The 16,780-nt window shown below is 42.4% G+C and overlaps 1 protein-coding gene across 1 annotated transcript; it reads left to right on the top strand.

The window, feature by feature from the left end:
- Positions 1-260: 260 nt before the first annotated feature.
- Positions 261-16,658, top strand: stox1 (storkhead box 1). The gene is made up of 4 exons (XM_026308769.2): positions 261-759; positions 12,182-12,334; positions 12,704-15,398; positions 16,099-16,658. Exons 1-4 carry the CDS (start codon positions 429-431, stop codon positions 16,250-16,252), a joined length of 3,333 nt encoding a protein of 1,110 aa, XP_026164554.1. The 5' UTR covers positions 261-428; the 3' UTR covers positions 16,253-16,658.
- The last annotated feature ends 122 nt before the right edge of the window (positions 16,659-16,780 follow it).

The raw sequence follows: 16,780 nt of genomic DNA, 5'->3' as shown, positions 1-16,780 counted from the left end.
TCTCCTTTGATAGTTGTATAGAAAGTGTTCTTTGAGGCTTTCCTTGCTTATGGTTAAGATTTGTACTCCTCTGAACATTCTGCTACTTTCCCAATAAGGTAATTTATATTGAATATTTATTTTTAGCAATCTCACATCCATGTGTGAGCAGTCAGTGGGAGGTCTACCTGTGTGTCCCGGCGGCAGCAGCAGGCTGATAAGCCCTCCTCTCTGCCACCGTCACCGGTTTCCCTGGAAGCGCAGAGAAAGCAGTCAGACGCTCAATGCGCCTCCGGTTCACTCGCTGCAAGACTCGGACGTAAACTGGAGGAATGCGCGGCAAAACCGGGCGTTTCTTTGGGTTTTCAGAGGGGAGACCCGGATTTTAATAAATGCATTTTCACCTCTAGCATGTTACCTTATTTGTCGAGCCGGTAAAGGCGTTAAAAATGACTCATCAGCAGCGGGTTGTACAACTCTCCGGCGCTTCGCTCGCTGTAGTCTTCGGCCCGGACGAGGAGAGTTCGTGCACCGGCGGAGGGAAACTCAACGCTAATACAACGAGTGGTCAGGAGATTTTTGCGGACTTTAAAGCCCAGAACCAACGCAGTTTCTGGAATAAAAGACTAGTTAAGGCCATATCTGAAGTCTATTTTCAGGGATGGATGGAAAATATGGTGCTTTTCATTCAAGGCAATGCAAACAACCTGGAGGTGCTGAGAGAAGCGTGGATGCGCAGGGCTCTGAGGTCACCTAAAGGACTGATCATTAAAGCTGTCGGTATGTAACCTCCACCTTATCAATGAGCTGTCACTGATGATATGATAAATTACTACGGAGAAAAAGAAAATGTCCCAACTTTCCATGTGCGTAAAAGGTCCAGAAAGTTACCAGGAACAATCTAATGACGGGAACATAGAAGACTGCGAATGTAAACACGAGCAAACAGGCGATGGCACAGGAATTAAAAACACTACACACACTTAGTTACATGTGTGAAAGCCATAAACTAAACAACATCAGGTGGCGCGCACGCGCACACACCCCACACCGCCTCCTCCTCCTGCATTATCATTGCCTTGACCACAATATGTGGTTAACCCTGATGGTAAAAGTTGTCTTGGGTGAATGTTTGTGGACTATTAAAGCTTGAGAGATGATGTTCCTAAAGTCTTTGCTCTTCCACATATGATCTGATAGATATTAAAGGATTTCATTACCAGTCTTCCTCCCTTTGTTGTCGACATGGTGTTATGTTTACTAAAGCTTGTTAACAAAGCTCTGGATGGCGTGTAATTACCTTGAATTGCTCCACAGAAACACTTGGATGGAGAGCTTTATGCAGTCCCCTGTATCGTGATCTTATAGGCTGTAAATGTCTGACAGCACCGTGGTTTTAGACTTGATGATGAAGTGAGAGATATATCTTGATTGTTCAGGAATTTATTATGTCTGTCACAAACCACCTTCCCCCACTCAAACATACGCAATTATCTTATACTATTCAGAAACTGCGGATGCAAGAGTGTCAGAGATTTTCCAAATGTTGGGGTGGGGGGGGGTGTTTCCTCTTGGTTGTTGGAACAGTGTCCCAGCAACTTGCACACTCAATGGCCATTTTGGTCCAGCTGCCTTTCCAATGCTGTGTCTTTCTTTGTTGGAGTGTTGTTGTTGTTTCTGGATCCAGGCCCTGCCACTGTCTACCTGCTGACTGTGTCAGTGGGTGAGCTCTGCACAGACAAGTTAAGGGTGGAATGAGACCACACACAGGGGGAGACCTAGGGGGGTGTGGAATGAGTCGGCGGGGGGGGCTGACACGCAATCCCGCTGTGTGACCGTTTCTGGCCCTAAGCCTCGACTCAGTGCACAAACAAACACCATATGGGCCAAAGGTGATGCTGAGCTCATTAACATGCACGGCATCAGCACAAAGACGCACACAGACATGCATGAGCTCCTGGTCAGATGCAGTGCAGGTGTTGATACTTCAACAGACTCCTCATGTTTGAGCTTCACAACAGAAACTTGTAGGCAAGCACGTCTGTGTGCGGACATGTCACCTCCCTCTCCCCCCTTAAAACAACCCGTCACCTCACACTGCTGCAATTTGTATGGAAATCAGTAGGCTGTCGGTGTTTGGTTTACTGCCTTTTCACTGAGAATGGGTCAGTGGTGAATCACTGTGCGACTGGCTGTCGACCACAGCCGTTTTTCTGTTACTCAGGATTAATATCCCTGTGTTTCATGGCCAGTGGGGGACTGTGCAAGTCAGATTCCTAGATTGATATCGGGCATGGACCCAAGGGCCTTGACATTGTCCTGATATAAATATGTCAGTTATAAAACAGAAATGTTATGAGTTATGGGCTACAGTGAATTTGAAACAGCCCTATTTCCTTTCCCAGGTCAGAGCAAGGTTGGGACGTGACTTTACTGATGTGGAGCGTTTTTATTTTTTTTTGAAGGGAAGTTAAGAAGCTAATTTAGAAGATGTTCAGCTAACACCAACCAGATGTGGTTGAAGTTAGTTAACAACTGTTGATACTTGGAGATGGTTGTAGACGGCAAAACAAAGCTTCCTTCAGAAACAGAAGACACAATCATGTTGATTCTTTTGTGCTAATTCCTGACTGATCTTGTCTGATTATCAGTGGAGACTGATTAATCTGTAGACTGATCAGCCCCTTGGCTAAGGGGAGAATATACAGAAATGGAGGTGTGCAGGAGATTGGGTTGGTTTGGTGAACCCTGTCAGACAGGGTTAGTATGAACAGGCTTCGTTGTTACACTTGTGGGAATGTCCCTCACTGGTCCTGGGTTTGACCTGTGCACTTCATGTCACAAACGTCTGCAGGGAGTTTCTCATTCTTCCTTCACTCTGAAATGATCTTTGCATCCCTTTCCTTCCTTTTACCAAATGTTTGCACAATAATACCACAGCCAAGTCATTTCAATAATGACTGGAGTGAGCAGAGTCTTGACATTTAGTATGTTTACATATACACTGTACCCTGAATACTATGAATAATTAGATTGAGGTATGGTTTACAGTAACATTGTTTACATATATCTTAATCATCGTGGTGTGGTATCCCACATCAGACACAGAATATGAGCCTCAACACTCCCGTAAAATCACCCTGCTGAAACCAGAGGCTTTATAATGACTCTTAGCTGATTTTGCATTATTTAGTGTGTCACTGTTGTCCACAGCACAGGGTCCACAGGCTGAAACATTTATATGGAGTCAGACAGTGGTGTAATGAGGTGTTCTGTATCTTCCCTGCAAACAGTCTCTGTCAACTGCCTCTCACTTTCAGCATATAAAACGCTGCTCTGGTCATTGTAGGACATACTGTAGGTTTCCCTCCCCGTGTTTTTGAGAACTATTGCATGGCTGTGCTGCACGTTTTTAGGCCAAGCTTCCTTTGTAAATGGTATGTTTCATTCAACTTGCCATACCATGAGGTGGCGAAACATTCCTGAAATGCTTCATTTACTTTTCAGATCATTTCCTGGGTTCGTAGGTTCAGAGAGCCTCAGCTCTGCTCTTTGTTTTTCACTTGAAAGTGTTGCGTTTTCACACATGGGGTGTCTCCTTTCATAAGGGTATTTCGTCAAAGTGCCCCACTAATGGCCATAACTCTTCCAGATGTTCGCTTATTCACCATGACACCACTTTTGCCGGGTCTTACCACAGTTAAATGGCCCACCCTGTCATAACTAAGCAGCACATGTCAAAGGTTACAACCTTCCTGCGAACAAGCTACTTTGAGTTCAGATAGCTTCAGATGTGTTTTTAGGAGGCAGTCAGAACAGAGTTAGTAGGTGTTTTTCACTCACTGGCTGGTTCACCTTCTGCTGACGTTTACATCTGTGCTCCCTTGTGTTTATGCATTGCTTCATATTACCAATTAATGAAAAGGATAAGCATCACAGTATTTTTTGATGCAATTTGTCTGTTTTCTTTATTTTTTTTTTTTTTAGTTGAGCAGAATAAGTAGAGTTAATTGCGTTTTCCTCGTGGTCTGTGACAGCTGCTGGAGCCTGGAGAGCCCCCTGGGGCTGAAGTAGCCCTCATAATGTGTGTTTTTACTGAGGACTTTGGTGAAGAACACCAATTATTTATGAATGCATTTTGTCTGTGTTGCATTTGTGGCTAAAGACAGACTGATGAAGGGAAACACCCATGGAAGCACATTTGTGTGAGTCTCTCCTCAGTTCCATCTCCCATCTGATCTGCTCTCGAGCCGTATTGTTGAAAATAAATCACTCTCCAGCTCCCTTGACACTAATAGTATGAATTTAAGCTCTTAAACAAAACGCTGTATAAGCTGCTGTTTTTCAGAGTCAGGATGATGAAGGGTCTGTATTATGACAGTGGTCGTTTAAGTTGTGTTCTTACAAAAACAGAGCTGGAATGTTTTTGGAAGAAAACCATATTCCGAACCTGCTGGGTTGAGGATCTTATGTCTGACTTCAGTACTGGTTTGACGGATCAAAGAACACCTCATTTCTCTTATCCTAAATAAACAGCTGACTGAAGTTTATTTAAATTGTATAATGAAAGTGTCTGACTCAATGCAATGGAAAGAAAAGCAGATGCAGTGATTTATGTGCAGCTTTGGTAAACCTTTAAATTGCATTATTGCTGTAAGTAGACTGTAGTATTATTATACATGCATCACTTATGTCAGTGTATTGTTTTGCTTTTATCTAGGTTGCCCTTTTCTTTTGCCTGTGCCTATAAAATGATGCTTTATTATACAGTTGAGATTAGAGAAACCTTGACCTCTATTCTCAGACGTGACCGTCCTCAGTGTCTACACGTTTGAGGGACTGTGTGTGCATGGCTCTCACACTATGATTTATCAGTCACATCCTTTTCTATGGAGCAGGAAGCCTAACCCCCCCCCTGTTGAGAATCAGGCATGTTGGCCTTTTTATCAGCCCAAAGACTGGGCTCAGCCATAGAGGTGGAATGGACCGGTTCCAACAAAAGCAGCTCAGGAGTTTCTTCTATATCCCTCAGCTTATACCTTGTCTGCAGCTGCTTAGGTTTCCCTTGTGGGTTTTATCTTCATTCACTGTCGGCACAGAAAAGTAGTTTGTCAGAGAAACAAGCCTACATTGTATGAAATTTGGTATTACTACAAATAGTATCCTAACATTGGTTCTGTGATACAAAAGTTCTGTGTTATTGTATTTCAAGAGTGAGAGATACCTTCAAGGACTGCAGCAGAGCTGTGTGCTGACCAGTTGTAGCTCATTATAAAGCGATGGCTCGTATGGCAGACACTGGATGGGAGCTCTGTTCCACATACAGAGATAACATTAAGGGGTGCAGAGCTGTTTGATGTGCTCTTAGATTGATGTTTAGGTGAGATGTGTCAGTGGGTGAAATGTCACATGGGTGTTTATTTCTGTGCTCATAGTTAGTATGAGATGTGAATACCCAAGCATAGTTTTGTTTCATTGTCCTTAAATGCAGCAAATGCATCATAAATGTGCAGAAAATGCAGTGTCCCACTCAGTTTCCATAATGAATAATATAGACTGTAAACTGAGCTGTAAACTGTAAACTGATCTTTTTGGGTGAACAGAAAAAACCGAGTAAATACAGGATGTTTTTTTCATACTGATATCAGTCAGTAAAGCAGTCAGGAAACCAGCCAGTCAATGACATTTAGCAGAAAATGTTTTACAGTGAGTTTTTTTTTTTTTTAGTTTTTAGATTTTTCTCAGCAACAGTTCCTGTTTGGATTCCCATTAATCTGGTATGATGCAGACTGTGGAGTAATTATATTATTACCAGAGTCAGTCTATCACTGTGGTCATTTAGGAAAATAAGATTGGTATGTAATTTGATAAGACAGAAATGATCTATGTCTCATCTATTGAGGCATTTTTGGCATGAGAGGCAAAGGGCTGGAATATAGGTCCCTACTCACTACTGATTCTGACAGAAATGGTAAAAACATGTACTTGGCTGTTAGAGAACAAACGAGGGGCACTCTGGTCTATGTTTAAATGGCTTGGTCATACCAGGCGTTCTGGCAGAAATGGCACTGCCATACTGTGGGGTAATGTTTGTCCTTATGAAAGCAGACGAGAGCCAGATATGTTGGGGTGTGGCCCATCATGTCTGAAGAGGTAGGAAATAAAAAGATGGGAAAATAAGTGTAGATAAAGCTGTGCTTTAAATGCTGTCTCCTAACACTGCCATGTGTTAGTGTCATGTTACACAGAGCACTCTGGGCTTTGCTGTAAAATTCAATCCTGTCTACCCTCCCACCGATACTGGTCTTCTGTTAAACACCTGGCCAGCTGTGTTGTCCATTTCACGATAACGTGGTAACGGGGTTTTGCACACTAATTTAGTGCCAGATTGTTTATTTGTTACAGCACGAGCTGGATCTCCGTTTAGATAGTTCTTTCTATGAGTCAGATGGTGACAGCATTATTTATTGGCATTATATAATGCAGCCAAGATCTGTGGTGACCAGCTATGTCTGAGCGTGGATGTTTTAGGTTCTGGGAATGTCAGTTTGAGAAGCTTATTCACAGTCTGTTTGACTTCTTGCCAACATATGTTAAATGTCAGTGGGTTGGTTTGGCGAAGTGAGTTTCAAGACTATAGCAGGATTGAACTACACTTCTGCTGCTGTTTCTTCTTCTTCTTTGGTGTTGTATTGCATGTGGCACATTGCTGCCACAGTGAAGGTTTCTATGGTGACATGAGTCAACACAAATCCTGTGTTTCTCTTCATTACTTTAAAGTTTTAGCCCACAAATCCTCTTTTGACATGTTTTGATTTTTTTTTATCACTTCCTCTGCTAAATAACAACTGGTGTTTACTCTTAGATGTAACATTCATATCCTGATAATAAATTAGGATGAATTAGAGTCAATCCTCCAGAAGGTTCTCCAGGTTTAATCTAGTTAATCTGTACTAGTTTTGTCCTGCTAACCCACCAACAAAGACATTTGTGACTACAAAGAGGAGACAGTCCAGATTTTACTATTTTCCTTCCACCCCAGCGCTTCATTTAATTTTTAAACATGAACAGTCTGAGATGCTGGGCCGTCAGTGGGTCACGATTAAATATTTACCCAATGCCATTAAGTTTGGCGGCGTTCCTGGTTATTTTGTCGTGAATTAATCAATAAAGCTGTAAAATGATCAGTGACTCCATTCCTTATTGATGTTTGTTTATTAGTGGGATGGTGGCAGCTGTGTTGCCAGCTATATATGTGCTTTCAGAGTGGAAGGACAGGAAAGGGCAGTGTTGTTAGACTGGGCGAGGTTTGGTTGTCAGGACATGCAGGCTTTGAGTGCTCTCTGAAGGGATCTTTTTACTCAGTTTATTGAGCCATTTAACTGCCACGCCCACATCTGTGTGTTCTGTGGGAGCCAAAGACACAAACGCATAAACCACTATTAAAAACTGTGATGTGCGCACACGCACACGCACACACACACACACACATACATACATATATAAGAATGGGATGGTCATGGCTCTGGGAGGGAGTCGTGACATAAATTACCGTTGGCATCTCTTCCCATTATGCTGAATGTAACTGTATGAATGTTTGACATTGTCTCGGCAGAGATTTAACTCAGCTGTAACCCAGACAGCCTGTAAATTCACAGAAGCATGTCCTTCACAAGGTCTCAGTCGATGGGAGGGATTTAGCAGTTTAGGCAGGCTTCAAGTTCATGTTGAATGCCATGCAGTGTGTCCTTAATGAGGGAGAGAGAAGATTAGCCTGTTTGCGTAGTGGAGCCTAAAAGATTAGACGATAGCGGGATGAGATAAGATGGTGTGTGTCTGAGAGTATGTGTTTCCAGAAAAGCCATGGTCTGAAGGATTATAGCTACAAGCCAGATGTTTCAGTTAAGTTTTACCTGCAGTAGGTCAAGGAGCAGGTCCAGTCACAGGTTGTGCAACACCCTGTATTTCTTTGGCTTTGTTCCCCCTTTAAGGCCAGAGTATATTTCATGTCCTGTCTGTGGTAATTCATAGATGCTGGACTGTATATGATGGAACAGTCAGAGCAGCAGGGTCTCTTCCATATTGCCTTTTTGTAGGTGATCCTATAATAGTTGCTTTGTGCATTTTTGGTGTAAAGGAGACTAATGCTAGATTTATATCACAGACATAAATGCTCAGTCAGTTGTGATCTATGTGTGTTGATAATTTACATTCATATTTGATAAGCTTCGTTCACATTACCTGATGATTTTTTATTTCCTTCTAAATCACTCTGATCTGATCCTTGTACAGATGTATAAACAAACCAAGTCCAAGTTTTTTTGTTTTTTTTTTGCAAACCTGTCCAGACTGCTTCCATATGTGGTCCTAGATCAGATTCATACCCGATCTCTGACCATGTGTGTTCTCTGAGACCAGTCGGGTCAGAATTTAATGTGATTTTTTTTGTTCTTTTCCTTCTTTACGTTTAACCCCTCTGTTCGTGTGCAGCACACAACATTACAACCAGTGTTTCACATTAAGGTGCCGTGTATTAAAATCCAGACGAGTCTGGTTGGACTGTTTTAAAGCACAAATTAAAACCAGTTGTTTTAATGCGCATCATACAATACTTTACTTCACATGGTTTGTGTTGGGCTGGTAATGATCCTGGGACAGAAGATTAACTGCACTAGTTAGCAGAATGTCAAGTAGCTTAAATAGCTGACATTTAAAATGATATTAAATGTTGTGTCTGAATACGTCTGGGCTTGCATGTCTGAGCGCTTGTTTACTTGGTCAGCGTCACCTCTTTTATTGTATACATCATTTACAATCTGTTTTATCGATTATTGAAGGCCTCTGTAATGAATTCTGTTACCAAGATGTATGTTAAAGATTAAACTGTACTTTCAGGCTTTTAAGTGCCAAATTTAAGGATTAGTTAATGCTTCTTGCATCCACCACTGATTGAATTTGTATAATTTTGACTGTCACATGGCCACACAATGTAGGCTTTTTTTTTTCCTCCTTTACATTTTCAAAGGTAATTTAGAGGTAGGATGACACTCGTCCAGAATAAATGATCTACAGTATGCACTCTGTAGCCGGGTGTAGTGTATATGGTCTCTAAAAACTTGAATTTAATGTAATCATGTAAGAAATGGAACTCATGTGTTTCTGACGCCAGCCAACAACACAGCCATGTAAATACAGTACATGTGGCATTGATCAGTATCAGCAGCCAAAAAGATCTCAGTGGGGATAAAGGCAAGAAGTCTGTCAATCATCCTGACAATTTCTGTCCCCCAGGCAGCAGTTTATTCTGAAGTGGAAGGTTTCTGACATGGGAAAAATATATGTTGCTGCTCTTGGTGGAGCAGAAGAATAGTGAGTTTTATCATTTTATTTGCCATTTAAAAGAAATAAAAATTCAGCTGTATCATGGAAGACATTATGAAACAGTTTTGACAAACCAACTAGGGTTACCATTAAAGTTGATCAGACAAACTCCTCTCGAAACGCTTTAACACAAGTCTCGTCTCCTGTTGGACTCTTCAGCTGCCGTCCCCCTCCCTTTCCCTTGTGGCACAGGGTGTCGTTGCCATGGCATCCAGTCGGGTATTCGTGCTGTGTATGACAAAAGGTGTAATGTCGGTGGCCCCGTCTTAGATTACAGGCGCACAGAGGTCCCTTCCCTCTGGAGAGCAGACGCTTACAACAGTGAACCTCCCTGACCGTCACGCCTGCTAATGTTAGACTCCTTCCTTTTATTACACCAACTTTTTCCTTCAGTATAAACTGCTGTAGGTTTAGTCAGTGCTACTACACAGCCATAAGTTGGATGCTATGTAGAAAAATATTTGAATCCATTTCTTTACTCCTTCATGAATCCAGATGATGTTAGCAGGTGTCTGACAGGAAATCCTGCTTTGAGCCCAGGACATGGTCAGAGAGAATAACACTTCTGGGCTGTGTAATATCTGTCCTGACTTTATGACTGTTGACGGTGATTAAAAACGGTTGCTATGCGGACAGCCTGCCAGACAAATAGGAAGTTAACAATGAGCAGCTAAGGCATCAGCACTAACTCACTGCCCAGAGAGACTGCTATTGAGACATCTGCTCTGAGGTTTAGTCAGATTAACGTCCTCTGTCAGAGCCAGGGGAAGACTCATAGTGTGTTTTTTTTACAATTCCTGTGTGTCATAGGATCTATTTTACAAAGACAGACTCCTGTTTGTGAGACTTATAAGCTTTAAGTGAGCTCACTCTGCTGATATATACAGTATATACTTATTTTTTTACTGCTTTTACATGTTTTACCTTCTTTTTCTTCTTGAACTAAAACACAGGGAGGGATTAGAGTGATTTAAAAAACTTGATTAACAGTGAGAAAAAATCTGCCCTGTGGTCAGTGTTGCCAAATTGTGCAGTTACCTTTTTTCTTTTTGATATTTATCGGACAGGTAAAAAATTGTTTGTGCGGATTGTGATCATTTGGATTAGTTTTTGTAGCATTTGACCAAAATCCACAGAGTTGAAAGAGTTTGATTGTATTCATTAAAAAAGGAAATAATCTCTTTATTTTACTGATTTAAAATGAAATAAAAATGACTTGAAATCTACTACTATTAATTTTATGAAAGATGGGCTGGAAAAATGCTGGCAGTGGGCTTGTCTGGATCTATCAGTGTGTGATTGTGCTACATGTGACTTTTTTTATTGTTGTTTGTTTTCCAATGGCAGATGCTTGATAAGTTGTTTAGTTCCTCTGCCTTGGACATACTTGGTTTAAGTGTGAGGACAGTAAATGTTTAGTTTACATCAAGTGTGAGCACAGCACTGTTTTCCCTTGGGTTGATGGGGAAATCGCTCACCTGTCAAACGTACTGTGTGTTTAAGCTCAAGTCTGAATCAGTTGCACTGGATAGCGTTGAAACTACATGAAATACAACCAGTAGAGTGTGATCACTGAGCACTTCCCTTTTCCACCCATCACCATAATAATGTGATGTAGCTGATTAACCAAAACCAGTTTTCCAGTCCCATGGGCATGGGGTTATGTTCATGCCCTTGTTTTTGCTCAGAAGAAGGGAGTTTGTGTTAATCCAGCCTAAATGCTAATCATTCATCACTAGTGGGATGTGGTTTGTTTTACAGCTTTCACTAACCTGACTTATTAATAAAAATCCCTATTTGTCCTCTGTGCCTGAGCAGTGTTTACGAAGAAGTAATGTGGACGTTGATGTCAGCAGAATTTTACATCACGAAATTTTGAAAAGAAAAGAAAACTATTAGAACCTACAGAGTTAAGAGAATTAAAATTCATTCAGTTCAGTTCAATTCACGTTGAACTAGGGAAGACATTGAGTTTATATATAGTCCACATTCAAAATCAATGGCCTGTCTCATAACTGAATATTTCTCCTGATGCCTTTAGGATCTTTATGTCACCACTACTGGTTGCATCCTGCTCTCTTCACTATAGAGATTGCACAGAAAACAATTTGCCTGCAGAAACTTGTTGCTTCAATTACATTTCTCCATGTGTGAAACTTTGTTAATCATATTGGATTGAAATTGAATGTTTATAAAATGTTTGGTTAGCTGTAGAGGTTTTAAAAGTGGCTTTAAAGGCTAACCAGACATAGCAGTAAAAGTTAACCAGACATTAGATGGTTCAGATTATGATTTGAAAGCCTTGTGGCTTTTGTGTAATGGGCCCCCACAGCATGTTTCTGTGTTAGAGGAACACTGTCAGCCAAGCCAGCAGAACCATGCAGTTGGGGCCTTTTAAAGGAGGAGGACAACAGATTTATACTATTTTTATACAGACAAATGTTTCCAAGGCTGTCATTTGTCTTATTTGCTCTCACTTTCAGTAAAATGTTTGTCTGAAGGGACCTCCTAGACATGTAGAGCCGTATGATATCTGATCTACCCAACAGGCAAACCTGTGGTCATTGCTGTGGGAGTAATGGAATTGTGTGGTGTGTCCCAGTACTGATGGAATTTCAAAATGGTTCAAGCATGGTCCATGCAACTCTCATAAAAAGACTATTGGCTGTGATTTAGAAGGTGGTCGAGAGAGAGGAATGTCAGCTTCAGCTACTTTGAGTTGTTTTCACTGGCAGCACAGTGTGTTTGTGTATACTGAGTCAGGTACACCTGTTTCATTCAGTAATCTGCTGGTGTGTGTGTGTGTCTGTGTGTGTTTCAGGTGACCTGTCCCCAATGCAGATGTTCCCTGTCACCCAGTCTCAGTTCATTCCCCTGGCTGAGGTGTTGTGCTCAGTCATCTCAGATATGAACTCTTCCCAAATCACGGTCAACCAGGAAGCACTTGTCAATTACATGAGCAAAGCCCACCCAGGTAATCAATAAAATATCACCTCTGCTTCCCCACATGTGAAGCTCAGACATTTACATTAATCAGCAAGTTTTATCTGGACAAATTAAAGTTCCGGGTTATGTTTCAGATAGAGACGAGTAATTTCCAGCAGACAGTAAAATATACAGCAGTAATCACTGATCTTAAAGGATGAATTTTGTTACCATTGGACAGAGCTGATTCCCTGTTTCCAGTCTTTGTGCTAAGATAAATAGCTGCTGGATATAGATTCATATCTCACAGACATACATAAGTGAGAGTTATTTTTGCTTTAGGAAATTTGTATTATTAGACTAATATATACTTAAACCTTTGGCTTGTCTTTTGTCCTTTTCTCATTCTGTGTCCCAGGAATAACCATTCCCACTCAGGATATTCTCTACAATGCCCTAGGCACTCTTATCAAGGAGCGCAAGATTTACCATACAGGCGAGGGCTACTTTATTGTTACGCCCCAGACTTATTTTATCACTAACAACATGGTCAGAGATATGAACTGGTGGACGTCTGGGTCAGCAGATGATCCTCCTACACCTCCTCCCGTTACTTATCTACTGAGCAACGATGCCTGTGTTGAGTGCGCTCCAACTCTCCCAGTGGCACACTGCAAGTCATGCAGCTGCTTCAACCCTCTCCAAACACCCACTAATATCGCCTCCGCTACTGTAACAGCCACCATCTCTCCATCCACTGACCAGCATTCTGTCTCCGTTTCCATAAGTGAATGCACAGGGAAGAGCCTAAAGTGGCCTCGACCGTTAGATCACAAGCCCACAGTGCAGCATCAGTCCACTTCCACAGCAGCGGACTGTCAGGCAAGTGAGATCAGCAAAACTACAGCCACTAGTAACGCCACTGGCCGCAAAGAAAAAGACAACAAACCAGGCAGGAAATTTGGTCTCAGTTTGTTTTGGAGGAATGGAGGTAAAAAGGAGAAGCCAAAGAAGGAGTATGCATCGTTTTCAGGCCAGTTTCCTCCAGAAGAGTGGCCAGTAAGAGACGAGGATGACCTGAACAACCTACCCCGTGACCTAGAGCATGCCATCATCAAACGCATCAACCCTGAACTGACTGTTGACAACTTGACCCGCCATACAGTCCTAATGAAGAAGCTAGAGGAGAGGAGAGAGAGGGAGATAGACAGAGTTTTGGAGAGGGGTCTTGATAAAGACGATAAGGGGGTAAACAAGGGAATGTCTACTGAGATTCTAACTTTCTCAAAATCCAGGCATCATCACTCTAAGGCAGGGGCAGGGAGAAGATCTGTGCCTAAGGCATCCCGCAGCAAGAGGAGAGCACATTCATCCAGAGAGAAGCAGAGGGAAAGAGAGAAGGAAAAGGTTAAAAGTAAAGTTACCATATGTGCAGATGAATTTCCTGAGGGGGAAGATTTGATCCCTACTCGGCTGAGAGTGGAAATCCCTGTTGATGAACAAGATCACATGGAAGAAGGTGGAGCTGTTGAGGGAAAATCTGTTTATAAGAAACGCATTGAAAACCCTTTCCAGACTCATCAAGTACAAGAAGAGACTGTGATTCCTGCCACTGTCAACAGAGAGCATAGGAGACGAGAGGTGAAAGAGGGCAAGGCTTCGGGCCTGGGGAGGAAGGAACGAATGAGTCAACGCTCCAAATCGTGGGACCCACATCGGACCAAAGTGATTGCAGCAGATGGAGAGCATGAAGGAAAATCCCCTACATCTGACGACAGGTATGACTATACCCATAAGAGGGACTTTACATCTGATTATTTGGTCCGAGCAGACGCGAAGCTCAGCAGAGAGCTGCCCCTGGACTATAGCTCAGCCTACCCACAGAGCAGTACGCTCCGGATAGATGACAAGGTCCGACATCGGAGGGAGGCAAACTGCAAGAAGAGCTGGGAGAAAGAAGGCAAAAGTGGGCCTTTTCAAGAGACAGTGCACAACAATGTACCAGATCACAGCCAAACTATAGATAATGGCCTCTCTAACATCCAACAATACTCCAATACTAATGCCATCCCAACCCGTCCATATGAACAAGTCACAAACCACTCATCTGACCCAACTCTATACTGGCCCAAGCCTTCTTTGCAGCGGAAACACTCCCTCAGGCTCTATAATACACAAAGGGATGATATCCAGAGGCCTGATGAGCTCTTTTCACACCAGCAGGTCCCTGAACCTGCAGCCACACAGGAACAACAAGAGATAAAACACATCACTATCAGTAATGGAGGGCAAACGTCCGTGAGCCAGGGAGAGAGGCCGGAACTGATAGTTGACAGTGGTCCCTCAGTAACAGCCACTGATGGCTTTATAGAAGATGATCATAGGCTCTACCAGCGAGCTGATGAGCAGGAGGATGAGGATGCCTGCAGCTCTTTGTGTCTGAATGAGGAGGAGGTAGCTGACTCTGCAAATGTGTACCAAACTGGTTCAGCAGATTGCCTTGGCCACCAGCTGGTTTACCATAACTGTGAATCTGAGTTGCAGTATCAGGGACCACACAAACACTATTATAATTCAAGCTTTCACCAACCACAAGTTGCCTCAGTGCAAGATTTAAGAGACAGCACTTTGAAAGCTCTCATTCCACCGGTAACCCCGAGTGAAGCATCCCTCAGCCCCTCCAGACCTGGAGTGACCAGCTGGAGACCCCATGATCGACATCAGAGGACAAAATCACCTGGAACCCACAGTGAAACCAACCCCAAGCAAGGCACACTGACCCAGGGGGAGAGAGGTGCAGTGAACCCTGATTTGGACTGTCCCGAACCGTCTGAAGTTGCAGATAGTAGCATCTTCGACTACTGTCAGACAAGTGAGATAGAGTCTGACGCAGAGACGGTGCGTAAATCGGCCGATGAGGGTGACGGTGAATCTGCTCACTGGGCAGCTGGGGTGGACAAAGTGCAAGAGGAGGGGTTTGATGAGATGGGTGTCCCTCACTCCCGAGCTGTTCTGAGCAGGTTTAGGGGAGCCAGAGGAGCAGAGACTGGGGAAATGGTGGAAATTGGAGAGAACCAGAGCATCACAGGAGACAGTGGCATAGATTCTCCACGGTGAGTGCCTCCCTTTTATATTTGTTCACGTTGGCCGTAATAAAATACTGTGATATTGTGTTTCCATTTCATTACAGCTCAGTCTGTGACCAGGAATGTATTGTCAAACCCAATGAACTTAATGAAAGACAGCTAACAGAGTGTGATGAAAAGGGTCTTATTAAGAGGGAAAAAAAAACATATGTACTCCTTTAGCCAGATGCAGATTCTCTCCCGGCCAGTGTTGAACTAGCTTTTAGGCTAATGTCTTATCTCTCCTGCTGTGAGCCCAGCCCTCACTACAGAACCTGTCCAACTCTGCAGGAGCTTAAGAGACAGGTGAACTAAACAAGGTATTCAGGTTAGTTAACTCCTCAGTTACATGTCTGTGCTTCGCCTTGCTCTCAATTTGTTTTTGTTTTTTTTCTTCTTTAAAGTAAATTGCATTAAAGCTGAACAAACACCTTGTGACCAATTATAGCATCCAGTATTTGGACATAAGGGAGTCATTTTGATAATTATGTGTAATTGCCTCACAGCACTTAAATGATCATGTTATAATAATCAAAGAGGAAAAAAATGCTTCTTTTCTGGCACTGAACTCTCTGTGCACCATGGTATGTAGGTGGACAGATGGGGTGCATGAACACCTTGTTCAAATGGCATACTTATAGATGTCAACCTCATGCCCCCCCCCCCCCGGCTTTTTTTCCCCTGACAGAACCCGTGTCAGTCTGTCCTCCAGCAACACTGTCATTCTGGAGGGTCTCAAGAGAAGAGGCTTTCTACAAAACCTGGAGAAACTGCATTCGAAGAGCAGCGCCATTCGACCACAGAGCTCACTGCTACAGCTAACTCCCGTCATGAACGTGTAACAGGTACGAGCCCCCTGACAGAACTCGTCAGTGTCAAAAGGCCAAAACATTTGTGATTGAATCTCCAGTCGTATGCAACTGTCACTCCATATATTGATACCTATTACAGCAGAGGTCCATGTACACATGTACAGCAAATTTTTTTTTTTTTTTGTAAATAATGTTAAAGGTTATATGCTATCCTATCCTTTCATGGAATACTTTATGTATGTGCTGTTAAATGCATAGTGAATTGATAGCACTTTTGTGATATAAATGTACAGTTTTCATTTCTCCATATTCCCCATTGGTTAAAATGTTCATAATAGCAATAATATGTCCAGGCATTACCTTTTTCCATTGTTGTGTAGCGAATACCATAAATAAATATGTGTATGTCAACAAATTGTCTTTGTCATGATACTGATCTTTACAAAAAGACAAATTACTATTAACATGATTTATTATTCCCCAATATCTTTCAGAAAGCAATGTTTTTGCAAAGCTTTTGTTTTTGTCCAATTGTGAAATTCATTTACATACCCAGCT

Source organism: Mastacembelus armatus, chromosome 15, assembly GCF_900324485.2.
Source record: "Mastacembelus armatus chromosome 15, fMasArm1.2, whole genome shotgun sequence".
In the NCBI taxonomy this organism is placed as follows: Eukaryota; Metazoa; Chordata; class Actinopteri; order Synbranchiformes; family Mastacembelidae; genus Mastacembelus; species Mastacembelus armatus.
Note: the sequence above shows the minus strand (reverse complement) of the source record. Positions and strands in the feature narration are given on the sequence as shown.